The following is an 18,317-nucleotide window of genomic DNA, read 5'->3' as shown; positions in this document are numbered from 1 at the left end:
AATATTAACAAATAATATACAAATATCTTGAAACGCTCGATTGACCAATCAGGATAAAGAAATCTTCGGAGCATTCCTAAAGCTAACTGGTCAGCGTTTTACATTACGGTTGCACTTCTTGTTTATGGTTGTTTTCTGATTAATTGTGTTAGGTTAGGTTGTAAATAGGCAACGTAAGACAACGTGAGAATTATTTATATTTCATCAAAGTATCTTTGTATCACTCGCAAATATGGTTCGCAAAAAGAGGTAACTAAAAAAAAAATTTATCAAATCAATAAAGACTAAATCCTAAGAGTCAGGAAAATTTCGAGAGATATATATATATAGAATCTCGTAATGAAATTATTGGGTTTGAACTAGAGTTTTGGATGACTATTCTCGTGGACAAAGTTTGATTTAACAGTTATAATAATATAATAATATTAATTATAATAAAAAATGTCGAATAAAATATTATTTGTATCAACTCTACTTAAAAGAGTAGAAAAAATAGATAAATTTTACTTATTTATATGCTTTGAAAATTTTATGTATCAAGACACTCCAATTTTTATTGCCTCTTCCTACATTTTATGAGAATAATGTTCCCTATTTATGAATTTACTTCTATATTTTTTTAGAACAAGAAAACCTCTCGATAATGAGGATATTGACGATATGGACGACATCGAAGATGTGGATATGGATACTGTGACGGATTCAGAAGAGGAATATACGGAAACTGAAAAAAAATTACTGGAGAAAGTGCGGAAACAGCGCACTACTGAAAATTTCGATAGCGACGATGAGGTTTACGGGCTGCAAGGTGATAGCGAGGTGGAAGAAGAAGACGATGAGCGAGATTCAATGGAATCTGACATTGAGGGGGCACAGGAGGATTACGATATGCCCAATGACAGAGCTTGGGGCACTAAAGCAAAAGCCTTTTACTCGTCGGATTTTAAATATACAGATTATGCATCGGCGCCCGAAAAGGACTTGGTCAACGCGGACATGGAGGAGGAAGAAGGAAGAAGATTGCATTTAAGATCGATGGGACAGCATTTAGCTCTTGATGGTTCAAGTTTTAGTAATAATAAAGCAGCTCAAGTTATAGAGGACAGCAAAGTTCGAAAGGACAGTACGCAGTTGTCTGATAAGGAATTTTTCATGATCATGGTCAAGCTTTTTAAAGGTATTTTATAATAATACTAAAGACGTGCTTTTTATTATGAATTTATTGCTAATTGTGCTAATTATTATTATTTATAGTAATCTGATTGTGAATTAGAATTTCTATTTCTGACACGCTTTGAACAAAACTCTCACAATCCGTATTTCTTTTAGTCTCGTAAATAAAAACTATATTTTTTTGTTTGACGTTATATAGTCATAAACACAGAAATGTTAACATTAAAAATATTTATTGTATTAAACGAATAATTACTTCTATTGCAGATTACATGACGCAAGCAAAAGACATTTTGGCACCCTTTCTCGAATTGGTCAAAGATGGGACATGTCCCGAATGCAATGCAGTAGCTTTTATTAGAACCAAGTATGAAATTATATTAAATTATTGTACAAATATCTCGTTTTTGTTGATGCTGCAAACCAAGGGACTGCCAGTGAAATCACATCCAGTTGTAAAACGTTTGGCACAGTACCGTCATCTGATCAGCGAACTGGAATCAGAGCAGGGAGATTTGTTGGAGCAAGTGGCAGAGATACTGAAAGCAATTAAAGAAGGTAGACCTCTTTACAGCATATCGGATGGTTTTCAGATACAAAGTAGTAAAAAGAGTCCAAGGCTTACTAGCTTATCTAAAAAGCTGGCAAGTAAGAAAGAAGCAGTAACGCGAGAAGAACAGTCACTATCTGACAGTATGGATGAAGAAGCAAGCATTGAAGATCTAGATACTGAAGAGAAGTATGATGGCGAATCTGTGGCTGATGAAAAAGATACTACCATTCTAAATAGTATGAATGAAAAAGAAGAAGAGGCTAAGAGAGCGATAACATACCAAATGGCAAAGAACAGAGGTCTTACGCCTTATCGGAAGAAGGAACTGCGCAATCCGCGTGTAAAGCACAGAAATAAATATCGTAAAGCCAAGATTCGCAGAAAGGGCGCGGTATGTATAAAACAAAGATTAAAAACGTTTATTTTATTATACTGACATACGAGAGCTCTTGGGATGTGAGATAAAAATAATTATTTGTTGCAGGTGAGAGAAGTGAGAAAGGAATTGACTCGTTATGCGGGAGAGATCTCTGGTATCAAGGCAGGTGTGAAGAAAGGCATTAAATTAAAATGATTCACAGATTTTGTCCAATATAGATTACTTGGATATTTTTTCAAATATATGAATATATATTGTATTTAATTGTGTGCTCTAACTGGATATTAATCTCTTATTAATGTACAATTTCTGAGATTAACCATCCAGTATTTATTAACCAGTATATTTCTGAGAGTCCAGTATCGCAAAAAGTAGATTTTCAAACTGTTAGAAAATTATCAGCGGCGATTAATCGCCACATAATTGCAAAGCGCTATTAGGTGTACGAAATAACGACATAAATACAATAGACAAACGCTTTATTTTATCAGAAAAATGTATGTACATGTACAGTAAGAAACAATGGCATTTTAGCAGCAACAGATTCTTTGACAAAATTAGGTCTTTATTGAGCTAAACGAATAACTTTCAATTATATTATGTAAAACATGTACTCTGTATACATATTTTTTGCTGCTAGTTCGCGAAGTTCTAGAAGAACTTATATAGCATTTATACAAAACTGGAAACGTAACTTAAATTCAACGAGTTAAACCTCTACTTTGGCTAATATATCCGACTCGCGGAACAAGTGGTATTCCTTGTTGTCCTCAAGTTCAACCTTCGTGCCGCCGTATTCGGGAAGTAACACGACATCTCCGATCTTGATGCTTAAAGGCACGTGCTCTCCTTTCTGATAAGAAAAGACAAAAGATAATATAAATATTAACAGACAATTCACAGAAACATTTTGTAAAAGATGTAAACATGGACTACGTTTACATGTCACTATTAATCAGGTTTAATAACATGTAATTATTAACATCCTAAAACGCATGCCCGTTTACACGAGAAGGGATGTTCTTTTATCTCCAAAGAAATCTTGATCTTGTCGAAGAAATACAACAGATATACTTTTCATAATTTTATCTAAGTTGGCAATGCAATTATAACAACTTGCTTAGTGTTTTACACGTTTCTTTAAAACCAGGTTGATAAGCCTACATTTCTTTGTTAATGGGTGTAGAGTAATAACAACTGGCGTTACAAAGTCGAATTTAACGAGCGTTTTTACATTTTATGCAGCAGTAGTTATAACTCCTGATGTTATCAATCCCGATTAATGATGACCAATATACATAGCAGTCATAGATATTCCGTGTATGTGCGTACATCGTTCCTTGCTCCAGGACCTGTGGCAATGACTGTGCCTCGCAGGACTTTTGCTTGAGCTTTCTCTGGCAGTACAATACCACCTTTCGTTTTGGTAATAGCCTCGGCCCTTTGTATGAGGACTCTGTCAAAAAGAGGAATCAGCCTCTTCACAGCATTGGCAGCAGCCTGAAAATACGTAGACATTTGCAATTATTGATGTTCCGTATGTTTCAGCTTCAGACATTAATGTGTTAAGAACTTGTTAAGATAGTTAATCTATTACTCAATTTTTAATTATCGACTAATGTTTATTTCTATCAATGCAAATTAACTTTAATCTCAGTTTCTACTTCTAAGAATTGGAAAAAGATAAAAAATAAGTTAAACCGAGATTAGGGTTAAGATCTGCATTGATTTAAATTTAATTTGACTACGTTGACTTGCGCACTACTTAACCGTCATCTCCAAACTTTTTTGTAGATTTAAAACAATACCAGAATTTGATAAGAAAAGAAGTATACGATGATGAAAGTTATCAGTGGAATTTCACTTATATGGCAAAAGTTAGCGAAATACCTGCATATTTGACTACTTTTCGCGCAAGTTATTACGAACACAAACGAACGAGGATACAATTGCAATTGCATGCATTCGAGACACCGATTGCTCCTGTTTCTCGACAAATTCGTGAACAAATGCGATTCGTCTCGAAGCGATCGGCGATACAACGAAAAACTCGTGGGGTAAGCCTTTGTCTTTTGCACTAAGCTCTAAATTATGATATTCTCTGTCGACAAAAAGCGCTGTCTTAAACCGTAATTCCTAATCTTTAAGCAAGCTATGGCCACGTCGCATCTGTAAAGTTTAGAGCTCGGAGCAAAAGGGGGCTAGAGACTTACTACCACCTATTGCAACACGAGTCTTAAAGATAACGCGGCGACATGGGAGCGTCGTCGCGTGGGTACCGAGCCGTTCGAGGGTTATCGGAGAATAACCCCGTAAACGCGCGGGGTACCCGCGTGACGCGCGGATTTTCCCCGCGAGAGAGAAATTCTCGCTGTCGTTTCCCTTTCTCGCGTTAATCCGCAGGGAAACGTATGTATGTATATATATCTCACCATGTTCGCGATCTCTTTGCAGTCACCGAGTCGGTCGAAGTGCGAAACCGGCGGCGAACGCACGCTTGAGAGAACTCGTGCACGTTGTGTAACCTAAACTGCGACCGGGCCGGCGGCGAGACGGAGCATTGCGCGCACGCGCGAACCGCGACGGCGACGTTCTCGAAGATTCCTCCCCCTCGCGGTTGCTAACTTCACCTCCTTCCCCCTCGCCTCGCTGCGCCGCTCTGTATCGCACACATTGATCATAACGAAAGAAAAAAGGATCGCGAGTGATTACGTAATATGAGCGTCACCGGTCCCCAACCGGCAACTAAACTTCTATTTCGTTTTCTTTTATTCGTCTTTTTTTTAGAATTTTTGTGTTTTGGAATGCTTTTCAAAAATGCTGAGAAAGTCTACATCTTTTCCAGAATCTCTATATATGTGAATCCTGAAATACTCTAAGATTTCTCGTTTTACAATTTCCGAAGAAGGCTTATAAAATTTGAAGAAGTTTAAGAGATTTTTTCAGAGATTTCCATAAATTTAAAAAATTCTTGAAAATATGAAATATGATAATTTTTTCACCGGGGTATGCACAACTCAATGGTTTAGCCTTAGCGAAATAGTTTATCAATCACTGTATACTCGATAATTTTACAGGTGAATACTCCACCTAGACGGCTCCACTTTTCGCAACCTTTTCGTATTGTACTTATATATAGTGTCAATAAATATAAATGAGAGAGGCTCGAATTCTTTTTCCTCGAAATTTAAGAGACCTGCTGACTTTAAAAGCAACGAATTCATTTTTGTATCTATTCCTGATCGTTCTGCGAGAAAATCAAAGACGTGGAATAAAAAGGAAAAGGAAGAGTTTGATACTCAGATTAAATCGGGACATATATATATAAGACGTCTTAAATATCTCTTTAAGACTTTAACTTAGTCCAATGTCCCGATTTTGAACATGCGTGTTGTCTGAGACACCACTTTAACATAAATCATTAATCCTTAATTCTCTCTTCTTCTTTCTATCAGGATTTATTTGATCAATTCAAGAAATGTATAAGAATTGGCATCGACAATCTTCGTCAATATTGTATATTTTAATACAAACTGTATATCAGAGTTTTCTTTCAGAAAAATGAACGATGGTCGACTTTCCGCCGGGGAGCCGATAACGCTGTAAATAATTTACAGCGCGAGATAAAAGAAGGATAAGATATAAAGCCAAACGTATAGTAAAAAATACTCCTTCCTATTAAATTCAAAATTTTAATGACGTAACCTACGAAAATAACGAACGTTCTTTACGTTTATCCGTAATAATGAAAACAATAATCAGGAGTATCAGGATGCATCAGGACGCTCTCGTTTCTTCCGAAGGGATTAGTAATGCCATGACACGTGAATTTACGCACATGTCGAAGCGTACGACTCGTACATGCATTCACGTGTTAAGGCAGTAATTACACTAATTACTCCTCCGTGTACCCGCGGCAACGAATTTTTCGGCTGCATTCTGAATGAACTTGACCGAAATCGTAACTCCGACTAATCGTTTCCACGAAGATCCGCGGGAAGAAACCGTTACGTTTTACGACGGTGCAACAACAGAGAGGAAGAAACGTAAAAAAAGAAGTGTGATTGTCGGCGGCCGGCCGATTGCATCATACTGAATCGTCGTACTTTCTGGAACGTACGGCACGCCGCAACTTCGTACGATATTCGGTCGCGTTGCGAACAACTGGAGCCGAATCCCTGGTTAGATGTCAAAGAAAACTGCTCCAGCTGGTCTCCTGTCTCGGTCATTTCCCGCACATGACATCAGATTAATCACCGAAGACCTCATTATTCGGGATTAACCCGTTGCGATAAGGTTAAGTTCAATCAAAGCGTTGATCAAGAAACGGGCAGGGGAGGGAGGAAAGGCTACCTCACTTTTCCCCACCGCTCATTATTATATTTACCACACGCTCAGAGAACCACGTGACTAGTCCGACAGACTCGTATTTGGGAGATACCAATGTAGACATTTTTGGGGCCTATATTTTTTTATGTTTTCTCTCTTTTTTATTGTTTATATTAATATTAATAATGTATAAATATACAATTTAAAAAAATTACAAGAGTTATAAATTCTAAAAATCGTAGCCCAAAAAAGGCGAATTTGTACATTTCAACTTAAAGCCATTTAAATATTCATAGATACATTTTATATATGTAGACGTGAAACAATTAACTATATATTATAATCATCCATGTGAATTTGTAATAAAATTCAAGTTTCCGGCTTGACCCTAATTTACCGGAAGAAAATTAGGGAAACCTTTTTTATTTTTCAGTATAGTTTTTTCTACGTATTTTAACACGTTTATTACAGCGATTTATTAAAATCGTTCGAATGATAGGGTTTCTGTGGTATCTCGAGACGTTGCATTTCATTAGCTGGATGAAATCTTAAGATGCTCAGACTTCTAAAGACTTCCTTGGAGGTTTCTGCGCGTTTTTATATTTGAAATCTTTGTAATTCGAATTTTAATCAAAAATTTTAGATTGTAGTTTAATATTTAAACATAAAAAGAGTTACTCTTTCAGAAAATCTATAAATAGTCGGCAACGGAATGGGATATCTGCAAAAAAGATATAAAGGTTGAAAGTGTGACCTCTGCCTTTTTACTTGCACATATTCAACTAATAAATGATTTCGTCTATCTTTTCGAGTAGACTAAATCAATATAATTATTATTTGAGTGACCTATAACAAAAATATTGTTATTGTTTTCAGATATCCCCCTCCATCGTCGACTAGAAAGAGCAACTCTTTTTACCCCTAAATACCAATTGCGGTCTAAAAATTTTGATTAGGACCCGATCGTTCCAAGGATTTAGAACATAAAAGCGCGTACCCAGGTAGAACAAACTCATAATGACAACATGATAACGTCATCATGAGTCATGATGATGTCATTAGCTTCATGTTCTACCTGGGTAAGGACCTGGACCTCCTAGGACTCAATGATCTCTGAGGATGAAGGTAATCTCTCTCCTTGAACGTAAGATCGGACTTTGGACTATTGAATTCCGCCCTATGATGTATCGCGATATATACGTCACTGGCGATCACCGCGCGCGCACGCGTAAAAAATCCCTCTGTCTCCCGTCGTTGCAGTTTGCACCCATGTGATAGCGCACATTCTTCGTTCGTCTCCTCGCTCCTCGCTCCTCGCTCCACTCGTCTTCTATCCGCGAGACGTTCGGTCGCGCCGTGACGATCTTCAGCCCGCTCAGCTCCCGACACCGATCGTCGATCGTCGTCCGTCGAAGAATCTTCCCTGAGAATCCAAGGTGAAGCCACGCTCGAGCCCGCAACGAATTCGCGCCACGTGCTTCTCCGGAAAATTCGAGAAACTTCGCCGGCGACCGGGGTGGGAGGGCGAGTTTCTACGCCGGCCGGGAATATCCTTGCCGGCGATTTTTCGGGAGCGTCAGCGAGAATATTCTCCTCTTTTCCTCGCGAACGATTCGCGCGAGAGAAAGTACGTGGTCGATCGGACGATTTTCAGTCAGATCCCGCGATAATCTCGCCCGAACGTTAACCTTCAATCGTCGCGCCACGCGGGACTTTTACATAACCGCGTTCTCGCCCCGGAAAATTATTCGCGACGCGGCTTCAAGAAATTCGAGGCCTGTTTATCGCCGCACTGGACTGCACTAAAACTTTCTCTCGCTTTCGCCAAACTTCAAAAACATATATCTACATATCTTAATTTATTTCATTTTCATAACGATGTACGTTAATTAGTCCTCCGGCTTCGGTTACCCGTGATAAAATCGTTCTCGTACGATTTAACCTTTTCGGCGTCCAACGAGACACATTCCGCGAAATACTCGAGTAACGTTCGAGGAATATAATGAAAGAACTAAACTTAGAGTTACTATTTTTTTTTTTGCATTTTATCGTTTACGAGACGCGAAGGATATGCTTGCTATTAACCACTTATCTCGACCAATTGTCTGTTATCCGTTCTGAGGCTTTAAGAATTAGATGTTCTTGTTTGAAATAATGGCAATGGAAAACGAAAACTGAAAGTGTTCTTAACAACTGTGTCAGAGTTATTTAAGATTGAGCGTATTACTCTGAAAGATAATTTATCTTTAACTAATATATATTTTGTACATACTAATATACAGCACGTACACTTGGCTTGGTTTGTTAGCCCCTTTTATCTCCTTTGTTTTTAATTTTTTTATGTTTTTATTTTAATATAAATTTTTTTTTATAGATGCATCGACTACCTACCATGTTGAGAGGAGTTGCCCTGCGCCAGTTGCAGGCGCGCACTTATGCCAAAGACGTGCGTTTTGGAGCAGAGGTTCGTGCCTTGATGTTGCAAGGCGTGGACATTCTGGCGGACGCCGTCGCCGTAACGATGGGCCCTAAAGGACGCAACGTTATCTTGGAACAGAGCTGGGGAAGCCCAAAGATCACGAAGGACGGCGTGACTGTGGCCAAGGGCATCGAATTAAAGGACAAGTTTCAGAATATCGGAGCTAAGTTGGTACAGGACGTAGCTAACAATACCAATGAGGAAGCTGGAGACGGCACCACAACCGCAACCATATTAGCTAGAGCGATAGCCAAAGAGGGATTTGAGAAGATCAGCAAAGGTGCCAATCCTATAGAAATCAGACGAGGTAGGCCTCTCAATTTATACAATGAATAGTTTGTCTTTATGTATCTCGGAGAGTCTTGGGAAATGTTGAACTTTGACCTGAGCTTCGAGATAAATCAATGAGCAATCTATATGCGTCACTACATGCAATATTTTTATCAAGTATGAAAATATGAATGTTTCTCTGAAATAACGTTAAACAATTTGCGGCGTTCTAGGTGTAATGTTAGCAGTAGACAAAGTCAAAGACGAGTTGAAGATGCTGAGTAAACCTGTCACGACACCCGAAGAGATCGCTCAAGTGGCAACGATATCCGCTAACGGCGACAAAGCCGTCGGCAACTTGATCTCGGACGCCATGAAGAAAGTCGGGAAGGAAGGCGTGATCACTGTGAAAGACGGCAAAACGCTCACCGACGAGCTGGAGGTCATAGAAGGGATGAAGTTTGACAGAGGCTACATTTCGCCGTACTTCATCAACTCCAGTAAAGGCGCCAAGGTCGAGTTTCAAGACGCGCTCCTTCTCTTCAGCGAGAAGAAAATCTCTTCCGTTCAGAGCATTATACCTGCCTTGGAACTGGCAAACTCGCAACGCAAACCTCTCGTTATAATCGCCGAGGATGTGGACGGCGAGGCTCTGTCGACCCTCGTTGTTAATCGTCTGAAAATCGGGCTGCAAGTGGCTGCGGTTAAAGCTCCCGGATTCGGTGACAATAGGAAAGCTACCCTTCAGGATATGGCGATATCTACTGGTGGCATTGTGTTCGGCGATGACGCAAATCTCATCAAATTGGAAGATGTTCAGGTAAACATCTGTTCAATCTAGCAGTAGCTTAATCGTATCAATTTATTATTTCCGATAAGGATTACTATTTATCTCATACTCTGACGCAAAATTACCTTCAACACGCCAATCAGGCATGTGGTGGAACTTATAAATTGAGGCATATATGGAATGTGAAGATCGAGACTGACTATGAGTTGTGATCGCTCTCATAAATATCACCACATGCCTGATTGGTTTAGACGCCTGCACGGAATGTAGGGAGGTTCAGGCTCGAATCCTGGCTAGGGTGTTATTTTTCGCAACATGCTATATCTTGTGGATACAAGATTATTAATTTAATTATGTGATGTACTGTTTTATCTTTGATTGAAGCCACGTTTAGAGTTTGAGAGTAATGGCGCGTGGTTTGCTAGGGCGATGAATTGTACATAAATTCACGTGAATAATATTAGGCAAGATTAATTTTATTGCAAATCTATCTTTTGATTGATAAGCAACTACTCTATCACTAAATTATCCAGCGCCGTAATCATCTGACACTTGAATGAATGTAATACTTTTTTCTCTAGCCAAGCGACTTGGGTCAGGTTGGAGAAGTTATAATCACAAAGGACGATACTCTCATTCTGAAAGGCAAGGGAAAGAAGGCTGATATCGATAGGAGAGCTGATCAGATCAGGGATCAGATTGAAAATACCACGTCCGATTATGAAAAGGAGAAACTGCAGGAACGTTTGGCAAGGTTGGCGTCCGGTGTTGCCGTTCTGAGAGTTGGCGGAAGCAGCGAGGTGGAAGTTAACGAGAAGAAGGACCGTGTGCACGACGCACTCAACGCCACTCGCGCCGCCGTCGAGGAGGGAATCGTTCCCGGAGGTGAATTTTGATCTTCGTCTACTCGTTTTCACGTACCCTGCGTACATATTAAATGTAACATCACTTTCTTGCAGGTGGGACCGCGTTATTGAGATGCATACCGATGCTACGACAGCTGAAGGCTGTGAATGGCGATCAGGAGACCGGAATCAATATCGTGGCGAACGCTCTGCGTATACCATGTCTGCAGATCGCGCAGAACGCCGGCGTCGATGCCAGTGTTGTGGTGGCCAAAGTAAGCGAGGGCAAGCTCGGCTACGACGCCCTGAACGGCGAGTACGTTGACATGATCGAAACGGGCATCATCGATCCCACGAAAGTTGTACGCACGGCACTTACGGACGCTGCCGGCGTGGCGTCGTTGCTGACGACGGCGGAGGCGGTGGTCACTGAGATACCCAAGGAGGAACCGCAATCGCCGATGGGCGGTATGGGCGGTATGGGTGGAATGGGCGGCATGGGTGGCATGATGTAAAGAGAGAAACGCAAAGACTGAGCAAAAGAGACAGTCAGTGTTGCGATCTTGTTCGTAATGAAACGCGATTATGCTGCGCGAAACATTGTTCAAATAGTTCCAAACGTTGATTCCATTCGAACGGAATAGAAGAGATATCCGGTCTTGTACAATTTGTACTTTGAAACATTACAGGCGATAAAATACCACTCGTGTAGTATGAAACCATTATTATGAAACACTGTTTCCTTTTGTTTTGTTTTCTGTAATTATTGTCACAGAATCCATATGAGATCGCTTGTTTTATTTTATTCAATAAACGCATGCGGTGCATACACACAAATGTTTCAAATACAAATGCATTTACTAATGTATAAAAAAATAACTACGTGAAACGAACTTGTTAACATGTTTATAAAGAATGTAGAATTACGATGAATTGACAATTCAACCAATTACACGATAATAATTTTTAAACCAATTTATTCTGTCCATCGTTATGTTCCCGATATTTCAGATTATAATTGTTTCACGAAACCAGACACGAGAATGAGTAGTTTGTTCAATATTTTATACAGTTTTCTAGTTATAGTAATCATTAAAGACGCAAATGTAAAAATGAATATGCGTATTAACTGTGTGGGAGGTTAATTATTTAGGCTTTCATAATTTTGTAATTGTTGAATTTATTTTTCGTCTGAATAAATGTATGTTTAAATTACAATTATGTCCCCATGCGGTACTTAACATTATAAGTTATATGGCAAATGAGCAAATAATTAAGAAGATTGATAAGTACAGAGAGAAGAGTTTTATTAGAATGAATATAAATATATATTATTACATTATTATTAATTGTGTTCGTTCTTTTTAAACGATCATTGAAACGCAATAGATACAAATGCCAAAACAATCTTTTAATCATAAGGAATTTGTTGCTGTCGTCATTCTTATTCAAGGCCTATTCCACCGTAATCATCTTAAATATCGATCTATCGACATTTATATTTTCAGAATACGCTCGTGAAACTTTAAACTTGTTATTTTCTGAAACTATAAACATTTCAGAAGATATTCAGGTTGATTAAATCATACGTGCGCGATTACTCGAAAAGACAAACGTAAGACAAAAAATATTCGCGTTTTTCTGTTTTTTCTATATTAATATAGATAAAATATCCTTGTTTTAAATTTTTAACGTAATCTGTTACGTAAATTATATTATAATGTCAAGTACATTAAGTGCGTTTCTATTATAAATAAAATTATACGGTTGGAAAAAAATATTCCGCTAGTTTTTCTTCGGAAAACAAAGCTTAAGTGAAACGAAATTTCAATGCAGTTTGAGAGATCAATATAATTTTACCTATACGCGTGCATTCGGCACATGCGACAAAAATATCCAATTTTGAATCGCCTTATTTTGATCCAATGAAACATAGAAAATAGCCAAAAGAATGAAGTATGAAACAAAAGAAAAGCGATTTTCTAACGTAGTTGACTGATTGAAAAAGAAAAAATATCCATTTTATATTCAAAATACACAAAGAGAAGTCCGATTTAAAAAATATTATATTAAAGCCTAGATACATTCATAATAAAAGCATAATATTAGCCTAAGCTCCGATTTTTTCGATCTCATCCGCATCTTCCGCGTCAAGATAATGTATCTTCTTGCCAAAGTGTCTCTCTATGTCTTTGCACAGTTGCATTGCCTTCGGCGAGTCGATTAAATTAATGGCGATCCCCGATTTGCCGAATCGGCCTGTTCTTCCGATTCTGTGCAAGTACGTCTCACAATCGGCTTGCTTTTTTTGGTCCATCGGCAAATCAAAGTTAACCACTATCGTCACCTGTTCTACATCGATGCCTGCCAAAAGAGTACCATACATTTTATTATAAATATATTATCGTTATACTATGCTTAGGTACAGGTACAGGCAAAAGTTCAGGAATTATGTATTTGCTATATATTAAATTTCTTCATATTTACCTCTAGCTAAAACATTCGTAGTGACAAGAACTTTCTCAAGTCCTGCTCTAAATCTATCCAGCACAGAAATCCTTTGTTCGACTGTTAAGTCCCCAGACAATATTGCTACCGCATGCCCGTCTTTCGTCATTTTCTCTGCTAACCAACTGGCCGTATTTTTCGTCTGAAAAGTAAAGCAATGTATTTTGTTACAAATGAGTTGCTTATTTAATGGATTTAATGAGTATTTAATATACGATCGATCTTACGTGACAGAAAATAATCGCTTGTCCAATGGTGATCACGCCATAGATATTAGTGATAGCCGTATATTTTTCGTCTAAATTTTTGCACTTGATATAGTACTGTTTAATATTATCCAAACTCTCTTCTTCTCTTAATAACCGTATTATTAGCGGATTACTGACTATAATCTCCGCAAAGTTCATCACTTCTGGCTCGTATGTCGCAGAGAAGAACATCATTTGACATGTACGTGGCAGTAATCTATGCATAAAATAAATGGTGAATATCTCACGTGAAACATAGATGTATTCAGTCATGCAAATATTAAACATCTCGAGAAGATTACTTGTGAATACGGATACACTGATCTTGATGGCCTTGTGTAGCGATCATAACGTCAGCTTCGTCCAATACAAACACTGATATTTTGCTTAGATCAAAGAATTTGAACTTTTGTCCCCAATCAAGCACTTTACCCGGAGTTCCTATAATAATGTGATCGGTGATCTTCGATCCACGGCTTACTGTAACAATTAAAGCGATATTAAGAGAGTATCTTAACAGCAGAAAATTCAAATTATATAAGAAAACGCTGTATTACTTTCTTCTCCTCTCACAGCGTACTTAATTTTTATCTCAGGGCAAAAGCGCGACATCCTCGCCGCTACTTCGCCAGTTTGGATCGCCAGCTCGTAAGTCGGCGATAAACAAAGTACCTGCGGGTAATCTTTTGCGGGATCTACCCGACTCAACATGGCGAGTACGAACGCGGCCGTCTTACCCGTACCAGATTGGGATTGCGCAATCATGTTCTGCGGCCTAGAAAGAATTTCCTCATAAAATGTGTTTTAAGAAAGGCTGAAAGTAGTCTCTGATAAATGCTTACGGATCGGCGAGTAAAGTGGGTAAAGCGGTTTCTTGAATTCTCGAGGGTGCATTGAATCCCATAGCGTAAACACCTTTTAACAAGGCAGGTTTGCTGTATGCAAAGTAAAAAAAGTACAATTTACATACATATATACCATTATATTGAATTATGTAACAAATAATAGTAGTAGTGAACGAGTGGATCTAATCAGGCCCTCACGTCACGACTAAAAGTTAATTATATATATGCATATATAAATTATTTACAGATGAAGTGCGTCAAAGGTTTTGACACTGTATAATGGTGAATTTGGATCCTTCCTTTGAATCTCTATATCCTTTGTCGTCTCGACCAATCCTTTCCTGATAATTTTCTGCAGGAGCGACTTTTCCGCCGGTGAGATCTGCTCCTCCGACGTATCGTCATCGCTCTTGACGCTCTCTCCATCTTTCACAGATGGGGTAGGGACGGGTGTTGAGTTCGGTTTATCCAGGTTCAAACTCGTCACCTATGCATAATACATATGGTTAATGAACTTTTTGCATCTGGCCTCACGAAAAACTAGTGCTCAGTTCCCTGCTTCAGATATGACAAACGCATGTGTAGCACGTTTCTACAAATAAGATCAGCTGTACAAGAGATGAATTATCGTCCTAGGGAGTTAATACAAACAAAACAACGTATGATATGACAACTCATGATATTTAAGTATGAATCAGGAGTCCGCTGAGTGATAACACCCTGCGTACTATGAAAACAGGCGTCATGAGCATCAAAAGGATCACGCCGGTGCAACGTATCCGTGGACAGTCTGGAGTCCCGCTTTACCTTCGATGCCAATTTGTCCTGTTCGTCGGCGTACTGTCCCCAGTCGACCTTAGTCGAAGCCATATCTGCCGACCGCCTGGCCAGTATCTGCGATAGAGAAACGTTCTTTGAACTGATTATCAGGATAAAGCTCCAAAACTCGAGTATATATTTGCTATCCCGGTTAGCCAAGAAATCCAATCGCACGCGTTACAAGACAGATGCGCACCTCTCTACACTCTCGAGTCTCGAAACTCCCGAATCCCGATGCCCCGAACCCCGAACCCGAACACCAGTCTACTCACTCGCGCGTCCCGTCACGAAGATAAAAACGTTTTTGTTGTTGGTAATAGACTGATGTTGCGCGCGATACGAAGTGATTGGTAAGATTGAAAAATGGAGGCGGACGCGTCCGTACGGGCCGGTCTACACAGTTTATTATTCTTCGACTGCAAGGAATAGACTGATTGGTCAATTCACGACTCTCGACTTACGACACCCATTAGATGCTTTCCAGGATAGCGATTATGGATCTGCTTTTTATTGCTGAACTGGCTGCACTAGTTCCAGAGTTTATCTTTTTCACTCCACATTGGAAGGAAAAAGATGAACTCTGAACTAGCGCAGCCAGTTCAACAATAGAAAACAGATTCTATGTAACTTTTTCCTTAGAGCGGAAATGTGAAAAGTTTTATGTAACTATCTCTTTCTATTGGTGTTGAATAGAAAGAGATAAACTTTTCACGTTTCCGTCCTAGGGGAAAAGATACATGACTGCGAGAATGTCGACTGGGCGCGCGCGTGAGTGAGTTAAGATGGCGTCAGATAACACAAGCATAACTTGAAAAACTAAACAATTTTCGAGAAATCTGTTTCTTTCAATAAAATAATCGCATCGTACTGCGTTTGTTTGATAATGCTTCTTATGCATTTTAGCAAGAGATCTGACAATGAATAATGTCAGACTTCGTAATAAATTTGTTCATTCGTTTAATAAAGTAATAAACACTAATTATTAATTTATCAAACAAATCTGTAGTTTTGCAAACTAATTTAAGATATATTAAGTAATTTGCTATTATTCTAAAAAAAAAAAACCATTTATACAGCATATTTCAATTTGTCGTTTTTAGCGATTTAGTGAAATAATTTACGCAAGTAGTTATTAAACGTTTAAACATAATATACATATGTGTATGTATACATATACATATACGTATAATTAATAAATATAGTAATAATTAAATAAATTGGTTATTTTAATCTTAAACTATAATTAGAAAATAGCAAAAATTTAATTATGCATCAGCGAAGACGTTAGAAGATAATAAAAATTAATAGAAGAATTAATTCGGATGATAAAGTAGGCGAAACTCAGGTTTCGCACCGCGAAATCACGAAAATTTACTCCTGATGTATCAGCAAAGCATGATGAGCGAGGAGGTGGCAGTAGGTATTCCGAGCGCGCCGCGCCGCGCGGGTGTTGCCTCCCCACATTCCCTCCTCGTAATCACGCTGTTATTGGTCAGAGCGCGGGAGCCTACTGCCCCTCCTATGCATACCTGCCAGCGCTCTGATTGGCCGTAGGCTGGGCATCCTCGTCGCGTGCCCGGCGCGCCGTTCCAACGCTGCTCGAATACCTACTGCAACCTCCTCGCTCAACATGCTTCCCGCGTAACAGGAGCGATTCCTCAGGAATTATAGACGACTCCAAACTCGAGATTCTCGCTTTCCTCGTAACCTAAAATTCTTTTCATAATTTTTATGATCTTTCAAGCGTCTTAACGAATGCATAATACATTCTTCGCTATTACTTATTAATAATTTAATATTAATATATGTTTATTAAATTTGTAATGTAATTATATTAATTACTATTTTTTAAATGTATGTATGAATAAACTGCGAGTGTATCAGTGCTCGTGCTTGTCGCCGCGGAAAGGTAAATGCTGTAAAATGCGACAAACGACACAGATATATCTCGAGAAATACGTTTATTTTAACATTGTAACGTATTCTTTAATGCGAGGCATGCTCTCTCGAACAATATTAGACACTGAAGAGTTTTTAAATGCTGCTGCATAATGTTAGAGAACGAGAAAAAGGTAGCCGCGAATGCCGAGACGGGCGGCGTTGGACGACAAATTCGGAACTTCGAAATACGATACGCGACACCAAATAAATCTCGAGAAATACGTTTATTTTAATATGGTTATGTAATCTTTAATGCGAGGCATGCTCTCTCAAATGTAATTAGACGATAAATAATCATAAAATGCTGTTGCATAATGCTAGCCAACGAGAAAAAGGTAGCTGCGAATGCCGACGGGCAGCGTTGGACGACAAAGTCGGAGCTTCGAAATACGATAACTAAATAAATCGCGAGAAATACGTTTGTTTTAATATTGTTATGTATTCTTTAATGCGAGGCATGCTCTCTCGAATGTGATTGGACGATAAATAATTATAAAATGCTGCTGCATAATGTTAGACAACAAAAAAAAGGTAGCGGCGAATGCCGTCGATGAGAGTCGTGGCTCCGAAATGCGACGAACGACACCGAATGAATCTCGATAGATATGTTTATTCTAACATTATTCTTATGTGTTCTATAACGCGAATTAATTTATGCTCTCTTGAATAAAATTGGACGATAAAGAGTTCATTGCATTTCGAAGCTTAATTCTTATACCTTTCCGACGGCATTTGCTGCTACCTCTTTCTCGTCAGCTAGCATTATGCAACATCATTCTGTAACTCTTTATTGTCTAATCTTGTTAGAGGAAGCATGCCTCTCATTAAAGAACACATAACAATGTTCAAAATAAACGCGTATTTCTCGGATTTCGTCTGGTGCCGTTCGTCGAATTTTGAAACTTCGAGCGCCGAGTGATAAGTTTTAGAATATGCTGTGTTAAAGTGCGATCGACGAGAAAGGAAGAACTCCGAAAATCCGCGCGCGATACACAACGATTTTCGAAAAATATCTTTTAGTAACATCATATACGCGACAAAAATTCATGAACGTACCGAATTTACTTTGAAATACACGAGATATAACATATTAAACGCACACCGCACACACCGTACATTATTATTTCTTTTTTAATTG

The 18,317-nt window shown here is 38.7% G+C and overlaps 4 protein-coding genes across 7 annotated transcripts; 2 read left to right on the top strand and 2 right to left on the bottom strand.

Annotated features, from left to right (window-relative positions):
- Nucleotides 1–6: 6 nt before the first annotated feature.
- On the top strand, nt 7–2,364 carry Sas10 (UTP3 small subunit processome component Sas10). Its single transcript, XM_071726571.1, has 4 exons — nt 7–249; nt 624–1,177; nt 1,441–2,117; nt 2,211–2,364. Exons 1-4 carry the CDS (start codon nt 233–235, stop codon nt 2,298–2,300), a joined length of 1,338 nt encoding a protein of 445 aa, XP_071582672.1. The 5' UTR covers nt 7–232; the 3' UTR covers nt 2,301–2,364.
- A 203-nt stretch (nt 2,365–2,567) lies between these two features.
- LOC139787467 (10 kDa heat shock protein, mitochondrial) lies at nt 2,568–4,728 on the bottom strand. Of its 2 annotated transcripts, none has more exons than XM_071726574.1 (3): nt 4,538–4,728; nt 3,438–3,605; nt 2,568–2,958 (listed from the first exon to the last, which is right to left on the bottom strand). In XM_071726574.1, the coding sequence occupies exons 1-3, from the start codon at nt 4,538–4,540 to the stop codon at nt 2,815–2,817; spliced, it is 315 nt and encodes a 104-aa protein (XP_071582675.1). In that variant the 5' UTR covers nt 4,541–4,728; the 3' UTR covers nt 2,568–2,814. The 2 variants fall into 2 exon arrangements, with proteins under 2 accessions (XP_071582675.1, XP_071582674.1); XM_071726573.1 differs by lacking the exon at nt 4,538–4,728 and adding an exon at nt 3,996–4,316.
- A 1,291-nt stretch (nt 4,729–6,019) lies between these two features.
- LOC139787464 (heat shock protein 60A) lies at nt 6,020–12,163 on the top strand. Of its 2 annotated transcripts, none has more exons than XM_071726568.1 (5): nt 6,020–6,401; nt 8,809–9,220; nt 9,417–10,003; nt 10,555–10,858; nt 10,933–12,163. In XM_071726568.1, exons 2-5 carry the CDS (start codon nt 8,809–8,811, stop codon nt 11,331–11,333), a joined length of 1,704 nt encoding a protein of 567 aa, XP_071582669.1. In that variant the 5' UTR covers nt 6,020–6,401; the 3' UTR covers nt 11,334–12,163. The 2 variants fall into 2 exon arrangements, with proteins under 2 accessions (XP_071582669.1, XP_071582668.1); XM_071726567.1 differs by lacking the exon at nt 6,020–6,401 and adding an exon at nt 7,684–7,870.
- Nucleotides 12,109–15,723, bottom strand: Dbp80 (putative ATP-dependent RNA helicase Dbp80). Of its 2 annotated transcripts, none has more exons than XM_071726569.1 (9): nt 15,700–15,723; nt 15,227–15,313; nt 14,665–14,906; nt 14,417–14,509; nt 14,132–14,349; nt 13,877–14,054; nt 13,554–13,791; nt 13,306–13,468; nt 12,109–13,182 (listed from the first exon to the last, which is right to left on the bottom strand). In XM_071726569.1, the coding sequence occupies exons 1-9, from the start codon at nt 15,706–15,708 to the stop codon at nt 12,929–12,931; spliced, it is 1,482 nt and encodes a 493-aa protein (XP_071582670.1). In that variant the 5' UTR covers nt 15,709–15,723; the 3' UTR covers nt 12,109–12,928. The 2 variants fall into 2 exon arrangements, with proteins under 2 accessions (XP_071582670.1, XP_071582671.1); XM_071726570.1 differs by lacking the exon at nt 15,700–15,723 and adding an exon at nt 15,435–15,590.
- Between the last annotated feature and the right edge of the window lie 2,594 nt (nt 15,724–18,317).

This window comes from Temnothorax nylanderi, unplaced genomic scaffold (genome assembly GCF_030848795.1).
Source record: "Temnothorax nylanderi isolate EJ_2023f unplaced genomic scaffold, tnyl_v1.0 TNYL_tig0009_pilon, whole genome shotgun sequence".
Lineage (NCBI taxonomy): Eukaryota > Metazoa > Arthropoda > Insecta > Hymenoptera > Formicidae > Temnothorax > Temnothorax nylanderi.
Note: the sequence above shows the minus strand (reverse complement) of the source record. Positions and strands in the feature narration are given on the sequence as shown.

Coding starts and splice junctions, on each gene's coding strand:
- Dbp80 (XM_071726569.1), bottom strand. Junction 14,907..15,226: donor AGGACAAATTGGCATCGAAG/GTAAAGCGGGAC, acceptor TATTATGCATAG/GTGACGAGTTTGAACCTGGA. Junction 13,792..13,876: donor CAGTGTATCCGTATTCACAA/GTAATCTTCTCG, acceptor TTTTATGCATAG/ATTACTGCCACGTACATGTC.
- LOC139787464 (XM_071726568.1), top strand. CDS start 8,809: ATGCATCGACTACCTACCATGTTGAGAGGAGTTGCCCTGCGCCAGTTG. Junction 9,221..9,416: donor TCCTATAGAAATCAGACGAG/GTAGGCCTCTCA, acceptor GCGGCGTTCTAG/GTGTAATGTTAGCAGTAGAC. Junction 10,859..10,932: donor GGAGGGAATCGTTCCCGGAG/GTGAATTTTGAT, acceptor ACTTTCTTGCAG/GTGGGACCGCGTTATTGAGA.
- LOC139787467 (XM_071726573.1), bottom strand. Junction 2,959..3,437: donor GTCCTGGAGCAAGGAACGAT/GTACGCACATAC, acceptor TTTTCTTATCAG/AAAGGAGAGCACGTGCCTTT.
- Sas10 (XM_071726571.1), top strand. Junction 1,178..1,440: donor CATGGTCAAGCTTTTTAAAG/GTATTTTATAAT, acceptor CTTCTATTGCAG/ATTACATGACGCAAGCAAAA. Junction 2,118..2,210: donor AGATTCGCAGAAAGGGCGCG/GTATGTATAAAA, acceptor TATTTGTTGCAG/GTGAGAGAAGTGAGAAAGGA.